The sequence below is a fragment of the Muntiacus reevesi genome, chromosome 7, assembly GCF_963930625.1.
Source record: "Muntiacus reevesi chromosome 7, mMunRee1.1, whole genome shotgun sequence".
In the NCBI taxonomy this organism is placed as follows: domain Eukaryota; kingdom Metazoa; phylum Chordata; class Mammalia; order Artiodactyla; family Cervidae; genus Muntiacus; species Muntiacus reevesi.
Genome location: NC_089255.1, coordinates 48,229,450 through 48,250,050, shown reverse-complemented (window position 1 = coordinate 48,250,050; position 20,601 = coordinate 48,229,450). Strand labels below are relative to the sequence as shown.

General features: G+C 41.3%; 1 protein-coding gene across 1 annotated transcript in view; it reads right to left on the bottom strand.

Moving 5' to 3' along the window:
• Positions 1–20,601, bottom strand: part of ANXA2 (annexin A2) — a 44,599-nt gene that overhangs the window by 7,359 nt on the left and 16,639 nt on the right. The window contains exons 4-6 of the mRNA XM_065941629.1: positions 7,159–7,253; positions 3,878–3,991; positions 663–753 (exon numbers count right to left, since the gene is read on the bottom strand). Of these exons, the coding sequence (XP_065797701.1) occupies positions 663–753; positions 3,878–3,991; positions 7,159–7,253 (300 nt within the window). The remainder of the gene's footprint in view (positions 1–662; positions 754–3,877; positions 3,992–7,158; positions 7,254–20,601) is intronic.

Sequence of the window (20,601 nt, the reverse complement as noted above, 5' to 3'; positions counted from 1 at the left end):
CTGTCTAGCTAAAATACTATTTCCCAAACTTCTTCATTATACTTATTTAGAACATCAAAATATTTGGAGGACTACACACACACACACACACACACAATTGTGCTTTTTATCTACTGATTGAGAAAATGCACAATGGCAAAAAACTAGTAAGAATTAAAGGGTACTTTTGAATGAATTTGTATTTTACTACTCAAAATAACACCTATGTTGAAATGAAGTACCACATATCAGGTAAGCTGCATCATCTACTCCACCTCTGGCCTCCTACACTGCTTGGTGCACATGGGTCCTCCTGCCTCCTGAAACAATGATCCGGAGTCAAGTCTGGGAATCTCCTCAGCAGAAACTGGACAGCACTCAGTACATGATATCCATGGGGGGTACTTTCTACTTCTCCCCATCAGATCTCTTTTGTTTCATAGTCTCTGCTTTCCCTCCTGTATATCCTTTTGCACTAGTTCTAGGGGGATGTAATCACAAAGCCCAGGCCATCAGGAAATGGAGGAGAGTGACCTGGTCACAGCAAACCCCTGGGCAGGCCAGAGGGCAGGTGTTTCTACATACGTAATCCAGGGATCCTATCCTGAACCAGACCAGGGGGCCAGGAGAGTGGTCCCAGAAACAAGGTGGAGTGGGAGCACCATGGACCTGGGGCTACTCACTTTCCTTGTAGACTCTGTTGATTTCCTGCAGCTCCTGGTTGGTCCTTGAGCAGATGATCTCAATGAGAGAGTCCTCATCAGTCCCTAGGCCCTGGGGACCAGGCAGCACAGACATTAGCAGGGAAACCCCCCAGCCACTAGCCCACTTCTCTGAACTCAGTCAGGTAAACTGCACACACGGGCTTGGTCTGCAGTGCGCCCCTTTTTGCATTCCACCTGAGGGATATGTACTGATTCCTTGACACAAGGTAATGTTATATTCTATTCCTTTAAAAAAAAAAAAAGCTTCACTAGAATAAAGGATGGTTTAACTGGCATGTTTTTTTTTAGCTCAACTATATATATATACACACATATGTATATATATACACACATATATATATTTCCCCACTATATATAAACATATAGTGAAATGGGAAGAGACAGTAATGGAATACACCAAAATGTTAAAATACAGCCCTTTTTGGCAATGGGTTTATAAAATGAATAACTGCATCTTCTCCCTATGTTTCTTTATTTTTCAACTCCTCTAATAATCTGCCATTATTTTCATAGACAAGAAATCATTTTCTTTATTACAGAATTCTGCTCATTAATTTAAAATAAAGGAATATAGAGATTTTGGGCTGTCGTTGGCGGCCAGCATTGTTAGACTGAAATAAGTCTTTTATGAGGGAAAGGTATAGATAAGATAAAATTTTTAGCTTTACCTCTTTGAAATGTAAAACTGGGTTAATGTTAAAAATTTCATTCTTGTACTTCCATTTTTGCTTGATTACTATGCACTCTTCAGGCATTTTAGAGAAGCAAAAGGAAATAATGAAGTGCCAAATAAACCTAGACACCAACACTTTATTAAGGAATGAGAATTTGATGGGTGATGTATTCAAATTTAATATATACACTTTTGAGCTGGCATGCCAGATAGCTTGAAAGGACTCAATGAAACATGTATTTCAAAGCTGGCTTCATGATCAAAGTCAAGATTTAATAATCAGGATTCTCTAATACTCATCTTTCCGAATATGGAAATATCACTTTGAACTAAGCAGAATTACAACTGTTTAAAATGTAAATCAATTATAAGGTGTTAATACAATAAGAAACTTACTTATCCACATGAAAAGTGTGTCAGCTATTAATTAAACTTATTAGAGTTTATATGCCCCTAAAAAAGTGGTTTGTATAATATGAGCTAAGCCTCAGGTTAATAGTTAATTCTGAATTTTATTCCTCAATCTAATCTATGAGCCAAGGCCTCTTCTCCCAGAGTTTTTAATCATGATTTGTAGAGGTGCTTGCAAAACCAAAATTCCTTCCCTTAGCAAAAGGTCTACACAACATTCTATATAAATATTATAGAGAGACTACCAAGCATCTTCAGATATTTTAAGGGGCAGTTTGTCAATCTTGAATGTAAATATAGTCTAAAAAATAACTCATGCATTGGAAGAAATGTTATTTCTTAACATTGTTGAAATATAAAACAGGTATAGCAACATAGATTTGTTTTCTTACATCACTGATATGCCCATTTTAACATAGGAAAATTCTGACAGTGTTTTTTCTCTATATTTAAAAGTGTGACCTTGGTTATTTCAAACTTGGCCCAAGCTCTCCACAGACTGTCCACAGCTCCCATCACAAGGGCAATGTCTACTGTAACATATGGCAGATATTGCCAGTGGTATTGCCAGAAGTCAAAACAGATTTTTTTTAAGCATTGTTCAGTTAATGTCACTCGGAGCTTTATGGATTTCAGAAGGGTACTCAGCTGTGATAGCTAATGGACGAGCTGGCCCAAGGTCAAAGATCCAGCAGTCAAAGCACCTTTCATTGGACCCAGTTACAGAGGTTACAATGGTGATGGACAGCTCTTTCAGGTCCGTTTCAGGTCACTAATACCTAGTAACAGATACAAGTAAAATTATACAAATCACAGCTAAATGAATTCTTGGAGAAAATAAGATAAACTGATCTGAAGTGATGATGGTCAGAAGAAATCTAGGAGAGGCTGGTTCATCCACAGTCCCAAAGGTCCCAAGACTGAGTGTTTTCAGTGTTCTTTTTATCAAGCAGGACCTTTAAGTGTTGTTGACATCTTATTCTTAATTACACCTTCCCTACAACATAGCCTACTTAGATAACTCAGAGCAAGTCTGCTCAAATAAACTGAGCACAGCTCAGACTTAAGCCGGAAAACTGATTTCAGAGCAAATAGCAGCCCTGAGCTATCAACTTCTGGGCCCTGGAAATGCCTGGCTGGGAGGCTGCCTCCCTTTCAAAGTGTTCTGTGGGAAAAGTGATGACAACTGAACTGTAACATTAGCTAGTGACAGGCTTACAGGTCTGTCTCTCCATTAATTCAGAAACGGTGGCATCACAGAAAACACACTCGGACTTAGAATGAAACATCAGAACTGAAGCTTTTCCCTCTATACTGAGGCTTTAACCAGCTTTACCAGCAGAGGGCAGTGACACATTATTCAAAGTGTCACAGGCACTTATGAAAAGGATTCTATGTTTTGCCGTAACATGCGTTTATGTTTCTGTATCTATTACATTTATATAACACTTGATGTTTCAGGTACACATAAAATACAGAGGCACTTGCAACCTAGAATTTTTACTATCTACTTTAACCTTAAAATCCATGTTCAAAATAACTGCAAAAATACAAACAACACTCAGTAGTATGTGCTTTGAAAACACAGGAACCATTCATGATCTGAAATCGCCCTTAATATCCACAGTGATATTCTGATTTTGCCCAAAATTTGAATCAAACAATGGGACCAGCAAGGAGAAGGTCAGAAGAAGAAACAACCAAAAAAGCATCAGCAGATTTCTGTTAAGCTTCACTTAACAAAAGCTACGAGTTTTACTTTTGCCTTAATGTCATAACAAATCTTTTTTAAGGAGGAAGTGTAATCAAGGAAGTAGTTTTTCCAAATGGTATTCCAATTGCCCAGGTGCCAAGCAGTAGCAGCTGGTAACTGACTTCTCTGCATCATGAAATTTCTTTACAGTCTTAAAAAAAGTAATTGAAATATTTTTGGTACAAATCCTGAGACTTAAAGCTTCAGTTCATTCCCCCAAAATGACTCCAAATGAGAATTCAACAAAACCGAAAATCACCTAATTATACTCAGAAAGCTGTAATTCACAAATATTAATGGCGGATTTGACAGAGATTGCATCTTACACGTGTTTACCTTCATGGACGCTTTCAGCTCGGAAGCATCATACTGAGCAGGTGTTTTCAATAGGCCCAAAATCACTGTCTCCAGGTGGCCGGACAAGGCTGACTTCAGTGCTGATGCAAGTTCCTTCAGAAAAACGGGCGAGAACATGGAAAAGTTGGTTGTTAACCGATGGTCCCTTTAAAACTAATAAGACAAAAATAGAGGCCTGCATTTGTAAAGCAGGCTGTGATTCTTTGACAACTCTGGGGTGTCGGGTCAAGGTATTCTTCAACTGCATTCCCTTTGGCCAGACCCAAAGGTCAGAAACTGGAAGATCAGACTTTGCTCTGATGATATCCAAGTTGATTTTGCCTTGTCCCCCATAAATAAAATGAAACCAGAGCAGCACACAGCCTCAAAAAGCTATGAGTGAATGCCTTTCATCACAACTTGCTTACACTCACCCGTCATTCAGCCTACAGAGGGCAGGGCCCTTTCCAGGGTCAAGGGCCTTGCTAAGAAGGAGGCAGTCAGAGTAGGGAGCTGCCAGAGAGGCAGAGCCCTCGAGGCCTGCTGACAACTTCCTGTAAAAGACTTTGTGCAACTGTGCCAGAGGTGGTTCCAGAAAGTCTCCAGTTGATACCAGAGGCTACCACGTGGCTGGAAGTAGGCTCATGAAGTTTTCCTATGCAAAACACTTCACCTATTAAGAGAACCTGTTTTCCATGCCAAGTTAGAATGGTGTTGACAGAGGTAGTGAGGATAAAGTCCCCCCATTCACTTCTTAACTTCCCCATTGTGTACTGTTTGTGTGTGTGTGTGTGTGTGTGTGTGTACTGTTTCTTAAAGGTTCCACTGTCACCATAAAATATCCACTGACTGATTTCAAGTCAGAGGCCTGAGTCAGCAACACACATGCAGACAGATATCCCAATTCGATGTGGCTTTTACAGATGCTTCTTCAGGGATTAAACTTCCTACAAACCATGAGCAGAGTGATGGCCGAACTCTCTTGTTAAAGTAACTTTTGTTCTTTCTTTTCCCTTTTTCCCTCTTCTTCTGTCCCTTCTTTCTTCCTCCCCTGCTCTCTAGCAGCACCCATGGCATCTATGATGTTTAGCCTCTAGAGGTGCATGCAGGCTCTAAGAGGTGATGGCAGCCTGCTTCAGAGAATCTTCTTAAATCATTCACAAATGTCGAGGACTGAGATGGGTCTTAGAGATCGTCTGGACCAACCCTTTCATCACCTACTTTCTCCGGCTTCCCCAAGTCCTAGTAACACCTAGCACTTAGGAGGGGACTTTCAAAGCTACTCCTTCCAATTATAGCATCAATTTTCTAACTTGGAACCTTGAGGTTAGGTAATTCCAAATTTAGTGTTCCCTCCATCCGTTCTCTGTTCAGATCTCAAATAGCATCTGGGCACCTACTGACTTCTTCCACTTCTATAATAAACTTCTCATGGGCGGTCAACTTCCTGCTTCTCACACTGTCAAGCACAGGGCTTTGCACTCTACAGAAACTCCAGATAATTTTGACAAATAAAATACGACCATTCCTTGTACAGAGAAACCTGGCATCTGCTTGGACATGAAAGAAACATTAAAATCAATCCTCTGTCACAGCGCCTGTCCACTTCTACTAGCTGTGCCCCTGCCTGCCTCTCACCCAGGCAGACTTGGTCCCTATTGTTAAAGACTCCACAATACAGGGCTTTCCCCATTATTATGCAAACAATACGGTTCTGCTTTGAGGATTTCCTTCAGAAAGTATCTCAAGGGACTTCCCTGAAAGTCCAGTGGTTAAGACTCCATGCTCCCAATGGAGGGGGCACAGGTTCGGGGAACTGAGATCCCACAAGCCGCACAGTGTGGGAAAAATAAAACAAAAATAAGTGTGCAGAAAGTTATCTTAAGTATTTTATGTATCTCACTTTAAAATAAGGACAACTTTCCTGAGTCCAAGGCTGACAGACATCAAGAATCAGTAGGACAGTGAGCTGACCCCAGCCCACAGCAAAGCTTGTGACGTCACCAAACCCAGCATGATTCTGTAGTATCTTCCCTCCAGCAGGGTATGTAAGAGCTTGGTTCTCCATCTATCTCATCTGAAATTGAGATCCAGGCTTCTATGATTCAATGTACACTTGTGTGTTCACACCCAACTGTGTTCGAAGATCACGCCCTGTGAGCAACAGCTGAAGGAGCAATTACAGGCATTTTCTGCAAAGAGTTGGGCCTTCTGCTCCAACTGAACTCAGCTCTACCAGTTCACAGATCCTTTTGGGAAAGTAGAGAAATAAACACTCCCTTCCATGCCTCACTACAGTAGGTGAGCAGAAGTCTAGGTGGAAGAACAGCTTTATTGCATATGAGAGGAAAGAAACCACATACTTTCTTATTTATGTCCTTTCCAACTGTTTGAGGTTGGGTTTGGGCTTGACCTGCAACTCCCTGGACCCTGGGGGTCATGTCACCCCACGTGTATGAACATCTTTTCTGGAATCCTTTCAGCTCACCTCCACTGTGACTATGAGTGAAAACTATAAAACGGGAGCTGCGGGAAGCCATGCTTACGGCACTGTCCAAGAATAAATCAAATGCTTTTAATAGCAAGAAGTTAAAAATAAAGCAGCTTGTCCTTAAAAATAAAATTTCCTAACACTGCGACAAAATAAAGGATGAACAAGTGCTGGGCTGATCCTTAGCCGCTAGTGGACAAGCAAGTGAAAAAAGCCAAAGACCCTTTCAGCAATGGCAGCATGGCATGTTGAAGATAGCCTGGAGACCAAATAAACTACACTAACTAAATCCTGGTGGTTCCAAAGGTCTTAAGAACTCAAGTGAATATTTTTTTTTACCTTAATGAGAGGTGTATGTCAGGATCAATACTCAATAGAGGTTAGTGTCCTAAGATTAAATTAAAAACATTTTATCAAGAGCCAGCAGAACTCATGAAGATGAAATGAGTGGCTACATGTAGAGAAGCGCATGCCCAGCACAAAGCAAGCATTCAGTAAACGATACCTGCTGCTGCTTTCCCCCAGCCTTTCTATTTCTATTTCCAGAACTGTTGCCTCTACATGCTCTGGCTTGGAAGAGGCTGTGGTCTTTATGAATGAGCTCCAAGCACCCCAGGGGCCACACATGTGTGAGTTGTGACTCCTACAAGGATGTAAGGGGAAAATTTTGGATCCCCTAGGGGTCCTGAAGGCGCTTGCTGGTAAGAGCCAGAATTCATGAAACGAAAAACTAACGGCTGAGGAACTGAAATTCAACAAGCAATGCCCTACAGCTCTGAGCCTGCTGTACCTTCTTGGTCCTCCTCTGGTAGGCGAAGGCAATATCCTGTCTCTGCTCATTGCTGCGGTTGGTCAGGATGTTGACGATGGTGACCTCATCCACACCTACAAAGATACAAGTTGTGAAGAGTTACTCAACCATATGCTCTAGTCCTTTGGGCTTACAAAGAAGGGTTTAAGCATTTTTTTTTTAACCTGATATATATATATATTGTTCTCTAAACTGAAATACCAAGACATTAAGATTTGTTCTCTTTTTTTCTGTCAGCACCCTCCACCCAATATGTACATCCTCTTTTTTTTCCTGACAGGCTCAAACCTCAAGTCCAACTGGACCTCTAAAATATCTGTATTAAAAAAAAAGAACTATTTTATTCACAAATTGCTTTCTGAAATCAACAGTAGGAGGTGCATTTGTGGGGCTTTGGCAGTCAAATGAACAACAAAGATTTAGAAGGATTTTAAATGAAGGTCCCCGAATTGCCATTTAACTGGGGATTTAATAGACAGTAACTGCGACCTGAATTAATAGAGACAATTATTTATATTTATTGCAGGATTATGGCTATATAAGAGTTAGGTATAATTTCTATAATTATAGAAACTGTCATGACAAATGAGTCAGATTTAATATGGCAGTTGTATTTTAATAGCGTAATTGATTAATACAATCCTACTTACAGAAGACTAAATTGTTTTGTAAGGAAAATAAACGTTCCACTGCTTTTAATCTTCAATAGGCAATTTTAATAATCAATTTTATAACTTTATTAAAAAGAGTAAGTGTTTTAATCTAAATTAAATCTAAATTGGGAGCTTTGAAGTGCCACCAAAATATTTTAGTACCTATTTTAATTGAAACATGTGTATTTACAAAGATAAGCAATGCCTTCTGGTATCTGAAAGTTTCCAATTTTACATCAGAAATACTCCTAACATGCCATTTAACTGAAGAAAGCACAATTTAAAAAATTCAGAAAGTGAAAGGTCTCTCTCCTGACTGATGATGAACTTTGTTTAACAAAAGGAAGAGCCTTTGCCATAATAGGATAGGTAATTTCTGAGTGAGAGAGAGCACAGTGGTTAAGCCTACAGGGTCATACATAAATTGCAAACAGCCTGGCCTCAAGGAAATCAGGAGTTGCCAAGGTCAGAACTGTCATGCTCTGAGGCAGAGGTCATGAGCAGACTGACAGAGAAGATACTCTAAACTCTCAAGTGTCTTAGAAAGATCAAAAGCAGAAAGTTAGAATTTCTGGGTATAAAAATAAATAAGATTTATTTTTGTATTTATATACTCATTTTTAAGTAATTTTATGCCCATGTTAGGGCTTCCCAGGTGGCTCAGCAATAAAGAATCTGCCTGCCAATACAGGAGGCATGGGTCCTATTCCTGTGTCAGGAAGATGCCCTGGAGAAGGAAAGGGCAACCCACTCTGGTTGCCATTCCTGCCTGGGAAATCCCAAGGACAGAGGAGCCTGGGGGGCTGTAGTCCACAGGGTAGCAAAAGTTAGGATGCAACTTAGCAACTAAACAACATACCAGTATTAGTCAGTTACCTTAACTGCATTTATACCTTTAGCCAATGTCAGTGTAGAAACCCAACTGCTGAATATGAAATTATTTCAAAGATGTTTATTTCAGCACAGCATATAATAAATAAACAGGGAAATATCTAATAACTGATTAAATAAATGTTTTTGTTCATATAATGGGGTACTATATAGACATTTTAAATGATGATATTAAGTATTAACTGACATGAAAAAATGTTCACAATATACTGTTAAGGAAAAAAATGGGTTGCAAAACAGTATGCTTAATCTAACCTGATTTTTGTAAAATGAATGGTCGTGTGTAAGAAAACATAAAAACCTCTTTAAACCAAAAATAAATTTTTTAAAATTTCTATTAGAGTATAGCTGATTTACAGTGTTGTGTTCAATTGTAATAGTGATCATCTGAGTGGTAGGATAGATAATTTCAAGTTTTCATCCTTTCAATTATCTAGAGTTTCCAAATTCACCATGATGAGTATAAAAAGGGTATTTTTTAAAAAACATACAGTGAAAGGCATAAAACCACTGATTTAGAGTCAACTAGTGGTTTCACCTCACGAGACTCCTAGTGTGGTTCTAAATAGTTTAGTTAGAATAAAACATGATATGCGTGACAGTCAGGAACTGTATCTGCATCATTCTCTTTGCTTTCTAAAGCATCCTAACGCAAACCATCTTACGTAACCTTCACAACAACACCGTGGCAGGGTGGTTCTTTCCCTTCCTAGTTTACAGGTGGGGAAGCTGCGGCTTCAGCTACTGTGACCCAGGGAAACGTCTGCCCTCCTGGGGTCCCGGTCTCTACATCTGCATGAGAAGGGATTTGAACCACGACCTCCAGTGCTGCTTCCACAAAACACTAACACATAAAATTGAACTTGAACCTACATTTAGTCTCAATTAGGTACAAGCCTGACAGATTTCCTCACAGACTCATTAAGGCTACGGGACTGCTTTGGGGTGTGTCTGGGCATGTGGGTATGCATGGCTACCCGCACAGGTGTGTTCACAGCTGCTCTCTCTCAACATTCTACAGCTCTAACTTTATACTAGAAAAACTGCTTGCTTATTTTATTTTTTTTAGCTTTCTTACCCAAATCTGAAAATGCTGGGAAATAACAAAATACAATTATATTCTCTAACCTCAACTCTAATATGTCCTGAAACCAATTTGGGGTTGCTGACCTGAATGCAGGCCAAGAATACTGACTCATAAACAATTATTCTCCCCTGGAAACAAATACAAGGTTGTGTTCGTGTCAGAAACAAATACAAGGTCCTGAGCCCACCTGAATGAGAATCATGTGAAGCTCGTTTTAAACACACAACACCCTGGGCCCCATCCTGAGATCTGATTACAGACAGTTGGGGACACGGGACCTGGGAAGCACCATGTCAACCAGCTCACTGGTGATTCTTGGAGAATCACCACTAGAGGTGGAAAAGCATGGGTAGGGATTGGAAAGGCTGTGATATTAAATTGCTTCTACCAACTGCTTCATACCATTTCTGTTCTTTACTGAGCCCATCTTTGCATGAGAAATTCCCTTGTGATCTCTAATTTTGTTGAAGAGATCTCTAGTCTTCCCCATTCTATTGTTTTCCTCTATATTGATCACTGAGGAAGGTTTTCTTATCTCTCCCTGCTATTCTTTGGAACTCTGCATTCAAATGGGTATTTCTTTCCTTTTCTCCTTTGCTTTTCACTTCTCTTTTTTTCTCAGCTACTTATAAGGCCTCTTCAGACAGCCGTTTTGCTTTTTTGGATTTCTTTTTCTTGGGGATGGTCTTGATCCCTGTCTCCTCTACAATGTCACAAACCTCCATTCATAGTTCATCAGGCACCCTGTCTATCAAATCTAGTCCCTTAAATCTGTTTCTCACTTCCACTGTATAATTGTAAGGGATTTGATTTAGGTCATATCTGAATGGTCTAGTGGTTTCCCCTACTTTCTTCAGTTTAAGTCTGAATTTGGCAATAAGGAGTTTATGATCTAAGCCACAGTCAGCTCTCAGTCTTGTTTTTGCTGACTGTATACACCTTCTTCATCTCTGGCTGCAAAGAATATAATCAATCTGATTTTGGTGTTGACCATCTGGTGATGTCCAGGTCTAGTCCTCTCTTGTGGTGGTGTTATTTGTTTTTTTTTTTCTTGTGTTGTTGGAAGAGGGTGTTTGCTATGACCAGTGTGTTCTCTTGGCAAAACTTTATTAGCCTTTGCCCTGCTTCATTCTGTACTCCAAGGCCAAATTTGCCTGTTACTCCAGGTGTTTCCTGACTTCCTACTTTTGCATTCCAGTCCCCTATAATGAAAAGGACATCTTTTGGGGGTGTTAGTTCTAGAAGGTCTTGTAGGTCTTCATAGAACCGTTCAATTTCAGCTTCTTCAGAATTAGTGGTTGGGGCATAGACTTGGATTACCGTGATATTGAATGGTTTGCCTTGGAGATGAACAGAAATCATTCTGTCGTTTTTGAGATTGCATCCAAGTACTGTATTTTGGACTCTTTTGTTAACTATGAGGGCTACTTCATTTTTTCTAAGGGATTCTTGCCCACAGTAGTAGACACAATGGTCATCGGAGTTAAATTTGTCCATTCTAGTCTATTTTAGTTCACTGATCCCTAAAATGTCAATGTTCACTCCTGCCATCTCCTGTTTGACCACTTCCAATTTACCTTGATTCATGGACCTAACATTCCAGGTTCCTATGCAATTCTGCTCTTTACAACATCGGACATTGCTTCCATCAACAGTTACACCCACAACTGAGTGTTCTTTTTGCACATCAATAACCTCAGATATGCAGATAACACTACCCTTATGGCAGAAAATGAAGAAGAACTAAAGAGCCTCTTGAGGAAAGTGAAAGAGGAGAGTGAAAAAGTTGGCTTAAAGCTCAGCATTCAGAAAACTAAGATCATGGCATCTGGTCCCATCACTTCATAGCAAATAGATGGGAAAACAGTGGAAACAGTGAAAGACTTTAATTTTGGGGGCTCCCAAATCACTGCAGATGGTGACTGCAGCCATGAAATTAAAAGAAGCTTACTCCTTGGAAGAAAAGTTATGACCAACCTAGACAACATATTAGAAAGCAGAGACATTACTTTGCCAACAAAGGTCCCTCTAGTCAAGGTTATGGTTTTTCCAGTAGTCAGGTATGGATATGAGAGTTGGACTATAAAGAAAGGTGAGCGCTGAAGAATTTATGCTTTTGAACTGTGTGTTGGAGAAGACTCTTGAGAGTCCCTTGAACTGCAAGGAGATCCAACCAGTCCATCCTGAAGGAAATCAGTCCTGAATATTCACTGGAAGGACTGATGTTGAAGCTGAAACTCCAATACTTCGGCCACCTGATGCGAAGAACTGACTCATTGAAGACCCTGATGCTGGGAAAGATTGAAGGCAGGAGGAGAAGGGGGTGACAGAGGATGAGATGGTTGGATGGCATCACCTACTCGATGGACATGAGTTTGAGTAAACTCTGGGAGTTGGTGATGGACAGGAAGGCCTGACGTGCTGCAGTCCATGGGGTTGCAAAGAGTCTGACATGACTGAGCGAATGAACTGAACTGAATTGACTGAACTGACCAACTGCTTCTGTGAGGTGCAGGGTCAGCTACAATCTTAGGGAAAGAAATGCTTACCTTTGTTCAAAACCCCAGGTAAGAAATAACACCTGAAGAAAGTTCACTTCACAAACTTCAGTGCAGCCCCATGCTCTTGATCAATGAAACCTCTCTTAGCAATCAAACAATGAAACTTTCTATTCACAGCAGCTTAGCGTTTAGCCAACAGTCAGAATCCAATCCAAGTACTCGAACTCCCCATAAAGAGCCTGGGTGGTTAACCTGAATCTCACCTGGGAGACAGCAACAGCTATAGCCTGAAGGCATCTCAGTGTATTTTACCTAAATTATTTATCACGCAAACAGCCTGCTGTGATGCAGTATTGAGCATGCTGGGACCCCTGACCAGTGAAGGATCTGATACATTACACAAATGCTAATACCAGCAACTGTAGACAACTGAAAATTGTCTACCAGTGGAAGCCCCTCCTCCTTCTGAGACCCTCACCTACATCAGCTGTTTCTCCCCTACCTTTGTCTTCAAGTTTCAAATTGAACTAGAAAGAGGAAAAAAAATCACAGGGTCTAGGATCAATGGTTGAGTCAAAACCACTTAAGGCATATCGTATGTTGGAACAGCAGAATGCAAACATCTGCCACTGGGATTTAATCATCTTATCTTCAGAACACCGCTGCTTCCTCTCGGACCTGCTATCGTAATTGGTAAGATGGTAATTCCTGCGGAAAATGGTTCAGTCCAGGTTGAAGCTGCAAGGGTCATCCGGTGACTCATCACTTCTGCCCAGGATGCAGCTGAAGGATGATGGCCGAACACTCAGCTGCCTATGACAGCACAATCACCGTCAAAAAATACACAGCGAGTACCAGCACTCCAGGAAACCTCTACACTGAACAAAGTTAATCCCGGCGCGGGTGCCTCTGCCACTCTGGATCTCTCTTTTGTGCCTGTGTGAAGGGAAGTGTTTGCCGAGAGAAGAAGCCCAGCTCAAAAATAAACTGTGTGAGTGAAGCAAAAGCATAAAGAAAACAACAAAGTTGAATAACGCCTCTTTCCTCTTCCCATTCCTCTTGTGTTGGATATGGACGGTCACAAAGTAATGTGAGCAAAGCCTCACCCTGGGAAACAGTCACACGGATAGGCGATCCCACAGAACGTGGGTGCAAACACAGTAAATTCTGTGATTAAAACAGATTTCTTTAAAATGTTTTTTCAATTTAATTTTTATTTTATATTGGAATATAGGCGACTTACAATGTTGCGCTAGTTTCAATGTATAGCAAAGAGATCCCATTATACATGTACATCTATCTACTCTTTTTCAGATTCTTTTCCCATAGAGGTTATTACAGAATTGAGTTCCCTGTGCTACACAGTAGGTCCTTCTTGGTTATCTATTTTATGTATAGTAGTGGGTATATGTTAATCCTAGCCTCCTAATTTATCCCTCCCTCCAACCTTTCCCCTTTGCTAAATATAAGTTTATTTTTGAAATCTGTTAGTCTGTTTTACAAATAAATTCATTTGTATCATACTTTTAGATTCCACATTTAAGTGATATCACATGATATTTGTCCTTCTCTGACTTACTTTACTTAGTATGATAATCTCTAGGTCCATCATTGATGCCACAAATGGCATTATTTCATTCTTTTTTATGACTGAGTAATATCCTATCATATATGTGTACCACATCTACTTGATCCAGTCCTCTGTCAACGGACATCAAATGTCTTTTCAGCACTAATAGAAGTTAAAATTTTTAAGACTGGTGAGGATCTAAGACACACATTTATTTGGCCCCGAGAGAAAACAGCACAGAAGTTTTTAAGCATTTATTCCTTGAATGAAAATGGCCGGCCAATCTTCTCAGCTAACTATAAAAATAGTCCACTCTGAGCTAGGGCATCTGGAAAATCAGTCCCTGATCTAAGTGTCAGTCACCTGAAGCCACAGTTCTGGCAAGTGACACCGTGGGAAGGCACCAGTGACAGCAGGGTTCACACAGAAAACTCAGGGGTCGTGGGTCTCCTAAACCATCAGTCATGGTCTTAAAACAAAGAACACTTGCAGTCTAAAATAATGGCTGAATCCAAACCCACAAAATGGGCCTCCTGGAGTCTCCTCCTCTCTGGGGTAAAAACCCCAGGCCTGCTCCACACGTGGCATTCCATGGAAAATGCGTATCCTTACTGACCATGGCAAGGAACCAAGAGGTCATTCTGAACAGGATGCTGACTCACATCTGCCAAGACACAATGGTTGCACAGAGAAAATAGATTTCATTCTGCTTGATAAAGGACTCAGGAGGCCCTCAGGGCAGGGCTGACTGGTTAGAAAATAAAGGAAAACTGCCCAGATTTGCTCCTTATCTAGATCAGAGGAAAAACCAGGACTTGGCTTAGGTTACTGGGCATATCAGTATCAAACCTTGGAACAAGGTCAAAGGAAGGCCACTGGGAGAGGAAGGCCATGGACCCATGGGTTTTATTAAAACAGTATCAACTATTCACTGAATACCTACAATGTGCCAGACATTTTACGAGGTACTTTGTAGAAACCACTCTCTATTGCAATTGTCACCACGTCTGTGTGTGAGGGGTGTTACGGTCACCTCTACTGCACCCGATGGGGAAACCAATGCTCACAAGGCAAGGGCTCACCCCAGGTCACACAAGGAAGGCATCTGCAGGGCTGGGGTTCAAGCCAGGATTAAAGAGCTGCATTGGGCTGTTCTGCTTCCTGTTAGAGAAAACTATCCAGAACTAAAACACGAGGCAAGAGGAAGGGAACATGTCCCCTGAGTGCGGCTACCTCCCCCCCAAGACTGTTTCTCCAGGGCTTGCTCTCACTCGACTGGCTACTCATCACTGATTATAGCACAGGTTCTATGCATTAGGTGTTCACTTGTAGATTTTGGTCCAGTAGAAAGGATAGTTCCCAAGATTATGGCTTCAGTGCCCTCAGATTCATGAACGGTCTTGTATCCAACCCAGTAAACTTCTTCTAACCTTCTTTTCTCAGTACTTATAAACAACCAGCCTCTCAAATTTCCCTTGAACCAACCCTACCTCAATGAATTAATGTTTGACATGTGTTTATTCTGTATCACGTGAGTATACTGTATACTCTAATGAGTCATATTTGTACCTTTCTGAAATTATACTTTGGTGCTTTTTTACACGACACTCCTCCATCTTGTTCCTAAAAAGCATCTGAGACAGTAATGCATCTATTTGTCTACAGAACTGGACTTACTGTTCAGAACATACAAAGGTACAACCATCAAATAATCTTTAGATAACATTTGCCACACAGTAACAATGCCCAGCCACTGATGAGATAACCTCACTGAGGTTTTTTTTAAGAGAAAGAGCTAGAAGACCCTCTTCTGAAAATAGCCATTCATAACTCTTGCGGGAACCTAAAGTGCCAACAAGAGTGATTTTAGGGACAGGGAAGCACGTGCATGCACGCGTGCGCGCGCACACACACACACCATGCCCAAAGTAACCCTCCTACCATCTGACACGGTGCTACCTGGCCTGATTCAGAGAAAGCACAGTTTAGCTAAGTACCTCGAAGGAGGAGGTTTGGCTGAGAAATTAAATTTCTTCTATTTCCACTCTGCTCTGGTTTCACCTCAGCTGAGTCCCTTAGAAAGGATTTAAGCATCATCTCTTTGGTAATCCCATGGATTCTTTAATAATCTAGAACCCTGTAGGCCTTCTGTGCATAATTATATTTCTGCGATACTACAGGACCAGCAGAAAAGCACAAGGGCCACTGCTCAAGATCCAAATCAAATAAAACTGCAAATGAAGGATCGTGCATAAAATGCAAGCAGCAATTTGTGCCCTGTCGCTCTATCAGCCTCCTGAGTCAGAAAGTAAAACATCTGAACAGACGCAAGAGAAACTGCCACACTCACCCTGAACTCAGCTGACAGAGAAGTTACTATTTATTGCCCCAGCACTGCAGACACCAGATAAGAACGCAGTGACTTCCATGGTCCCTGGGTGTCACTGCTATTTGGTTTCCTCAATGGACAAGAGGTAAGGGTTTTTCACAAAAGAAAGAACTGAGAGGCAGGCGACAACAGCCAAGGCCTACAATGAGAAAGGCACCATGGAATCCTTTACCCAGGTTTCACAGGCTCCTTAGCTTGAGTGTGGCCTCTACATACCTGAGTAGACAATGATCTTCTTGAGGAAAATCAGAAAATCTGTGCCCGGAATAAAGGTGGCTATGACTCAGCACTGGTCACTGTTCCCAGCAGTGCTGTAAGATGAGAACTCAGTCTAGAGTAAACTTGAACACAAAGAGAAAGTCTTCAACGGGAAGGTTGTGTTCCCTTCTGTTCAACTCCCAGGATGGTGAGAAGGCCCCGGGCTACGTGAGTCACAAAGGTCTTTCCCACAAGCTGGCTCGCACTCAAACTTGGGGGTTCTTAGTTTGGGCCCCCACCTCCAAAGCCCCTCCCAGAGGAGAGAGGCTACTTTTCCCAGCCAATCTGCCTCCCAGCATATTCAAGAAAATATATTCCTAATCGCCGTCTCAACTGAATGAATATACCTACAGGTATGCAGATGAAACGCAAAACACACATCCTGGCTTGCTTCCCACTGCCATGGGATGTTAGTCTTCTAGCCATGCTGGAAAACTTAAGCAGTTCCATTTTAAAAGTATACGAAAAAAAAAAAGTGCAAAAACTTGCAGCATTTATGCTTCTATACTTGTGCTAATAAGAAGTGGGGGAAAAACACCCGCTACTGCAACCCTTCCGGAGAACACAAATACAGCTAAAATCAAAACTGGCAATGATAATAGGGCAACTCATTACCCTCCCCTTCCAGAGAAAGAGAGACCAAAGCTGTACCAATTTATTGGCACTTACTCTAACTCTCGGGTTGTGCTGCTTCTAATTACAATCTATTTTATGGAGTCTAGATTCATCCTTTTCTAATTTAGCTGACTTTCCTTTCTAGTTATTTGGACCCATATGGTAAACCACTCACAGCTGTGTTGTACACTCCACAGTATATATTTAACCCAAGGCCAATCTAGACCAAGAGACTCCTACAGATTTAAGTCTCAGCAACCTCTTGTTAATTAAGCAATATTACTACTTTTGCACGACTTTATTCAGTTTCTAACTAGACATTAATTGAGGTAAGTAATTGCAGAGTCTACCTCAAGCCAGAACATACACAAAACAATCATGCATTTGGTTGAGGTGAGATACACAGACTACTGAGACCCCTTAAAACCAGAAACAAAGCAGACTTCCAAGGCATGAGCAAAATTCACTTTGGAAAAAAGGATCAAACCTCTCTAGGGGACTGTTAATCCTTTGTGGATATGGTCCAGATTCCGGATCTGTCTTTTGCTGCCTTATCTTGCCAGCCACGTGTCCACACTCACCTTTAAGCTCTGGTATCTGTGTGCATTTTCACTACTATTCAGGTTAAATATGTACGTTCTCACATGATCCCAGTGGCCTGGGTGTTAGAAAAGGTTAATGAAGTGAAGCCCTCACCCTCAGTGAGCTCACATGCTGGCATGAGGAGACAAATCCGTAGATAAATAACTTTAATACAATGTGACAAGAGCTATAAATGAGACGAAAAGTATTACAAGACACAGTCAAGGAATAATTGATTCTGCCTTCCTGCTAAGAGAAAGCTTGGAGAAGAGGCTTGTGCATTGGCTCAAGTCAAGAGATGAGTGGGGGGACTTCACTGTTGGTCTAGTAGTTAAGACTCCGTGATTCAAATCAGGGGGTGGTGGGTAGGAAGGTTCAATTCCTGGTTGGGGAACTAAGATCCCACATGCCACGTGGCATGGCCAAAAAAAGTTTTCCGAGAGAGAGAGAGAGAAATGGGAACTGCCCAGATGATAGAAGTGGGATAACACTCCCACTAGAGGAGGGCTGCATGCTCCTGAGAGAGCAAAGGCTCTATGCAGGGCATGAAGTAGCCTGGAGATGAGGCTAGACAGAGAATCTGTCATGAATGAGGCAAGGAGGCTCTTTAGAAATAAAGACAGATGCCCTCGCAGCCCAGATGAGAGATTGTAAGGGCAGAGGGGAAGGGAGGGATGAGAGCTACTTCGAGGCCTTCTGACCAGTCTATGCAGTCCCACCCTACAGATCTCAGCCAGGCCTGCCCCTCCTCACCCTCCCCACTGCAGGCTTGCCCCAGTTCACAGTTCTCGTGTTTAACAGCAGTGAGAAACCCTCAGCCACAGGTGACCAGCTCGCAGCCCTTCTTCCTTAGACCACTCAGACCACAGGACGGTCGATGTATGTTAGCAGTACAAGTAATGCCCAGCAAGCTCTACATCTGACACACACACGCACACACACACACACACACACACACACACACACACACACACACAAGTATGCACACACACCTGGGCTATACCATCTGAGAGGGAGGCCACAGACAGTCACCTTTCCATGGTCCTTTGGCTTTTGTTTGTATCAGCATTTGAGGTTTACCCTTTGTTTCCTTTGCTATCAAGGAAGCACCAATTAATTTGCACTGTGTTCTGGAAAAGGATTTGAGGTGGAAGCTGGGTAAGGCGTGGCACAAGCTTTTAATTACATTTAAAGTGAAAGGCATTCTAAAAGGGAAGGTAAGATCTTAATTAGCTCATTTAAAAAAAAAAAAGTAGTGTTAATATCTAAAAAGATCAAGAAGGAGGAGAAAAAAAACAAAAAAGGATGTGACTTTCTCAACTATAGCTGACCCTTGAACAACTCAGGGATTTAGGATGCTGACCCTCCCCACAGTGGAAAATCCACATATAACTTATAGTCAACCCTCCACATAACTGATTTCACACCCATGTATCTAACCAACCTCTGATTGTGTAGTACTTACTATTGAAAAATATCCATGTAAGTGTAGTTCAAACCCATGATGTTCAGGAGTCAATTGCAATAACTTCATTTGTTTTTAATTTGGTTTATTGCTTCCCGTTACAAAGGTAATATATGTCATCATAGAGAAATTGGAAAATACAGAATATATTGAATTATATATACACACACACACAGAATAACGCCTTATTTCTTCTTTCTGACATAAAAAAAATTGTTGTGGTGTGATCACACTGTATATACTATTTTGGGGAGAGGGAGCTTAACTGTGAGTCTTGTGAGATCTTAGTTCCCTGACCAGGAGTTGAACTTCAGGGGTTGAACAAGCCCCTGAAGCAGAAGCATGGAATCCTAACCAGTGAACCACCAGGGAATTCCCTGTATTTACTATTTCATGTCCATTTTTTATGCAACTGACAAATCTAAGGTGAAATTTATGTTAAAATGAGTGTTGCAAAATTGATTGCAAGGATGGTTGCACAAGTCTGTGAATATACTAGGAAAAAAAACAAACATTGAATTGTACATTTTCTATAGGTGAACTGTATGAGATGTGAATTTTATCTCAACAGCAATGTAAAACAACTGTTAATGAACTTTACTTTTCATATTGTGGTGACATTCTACAGATATTCTATAGAGAGCTATCATAATTTACTAAGTCACTCCCCAGCCAGAAGAGAGACCTGGGTTTTGTCACCATCATGACCAATACTGACAATAACATCTTTGCTACATCACTGAGCTCTGAATGGGTATCAGTCTTTCCTCTCAAGAGTGTCCTAGAAGAATTTAAGGTTCTAAATACACCAACAACCTAGAAACTATTTTATTTTATTTATTTATTTATTTTAGAAACTATTTTAAAGGGTCAACAGATTTAAGAAAATTCAGTTACTCTTTAAAACCACTAGGCACCAAAAATAAGTAAATAAAAAGCAGTCCTAAGTGGGACTCACTGGGCATTAAGTTTGGGAAAGACGACGACAGGGGACCAAAAGCTGGACCTGCAAATACGACATATATCTGATATCTCTAAGATCACAGACGGAAAATGGTCTCATGCCTGAACACAACTCATGGCCAAGTAGGAAGTCTGGTCCTGCCAAGCGGGTGGCGTAACATTAGGGTACGTGAGAACACAGCCCTGGGGCTGGACCGAATCACATTCAAATCCCAGTCTGAACCACAGTCAAGAGACCTGGAGCATGCTAATCCTCAGTTGTGTCCTCCATAAACTGGGGATGACAGCACCTAGTATAAGAGGATTAATCCAAAGTTCACCTAGGAATAATGGTCCTGAAGGGCTAGGTGCCATGCCAGCCCATAATGAGCAGCACTCAGTAAGGAGCTCCTGCAACCCTGATAACGGGTGATGTCAGCTGCATTTGACCAAACTGGAATGTAGGAAT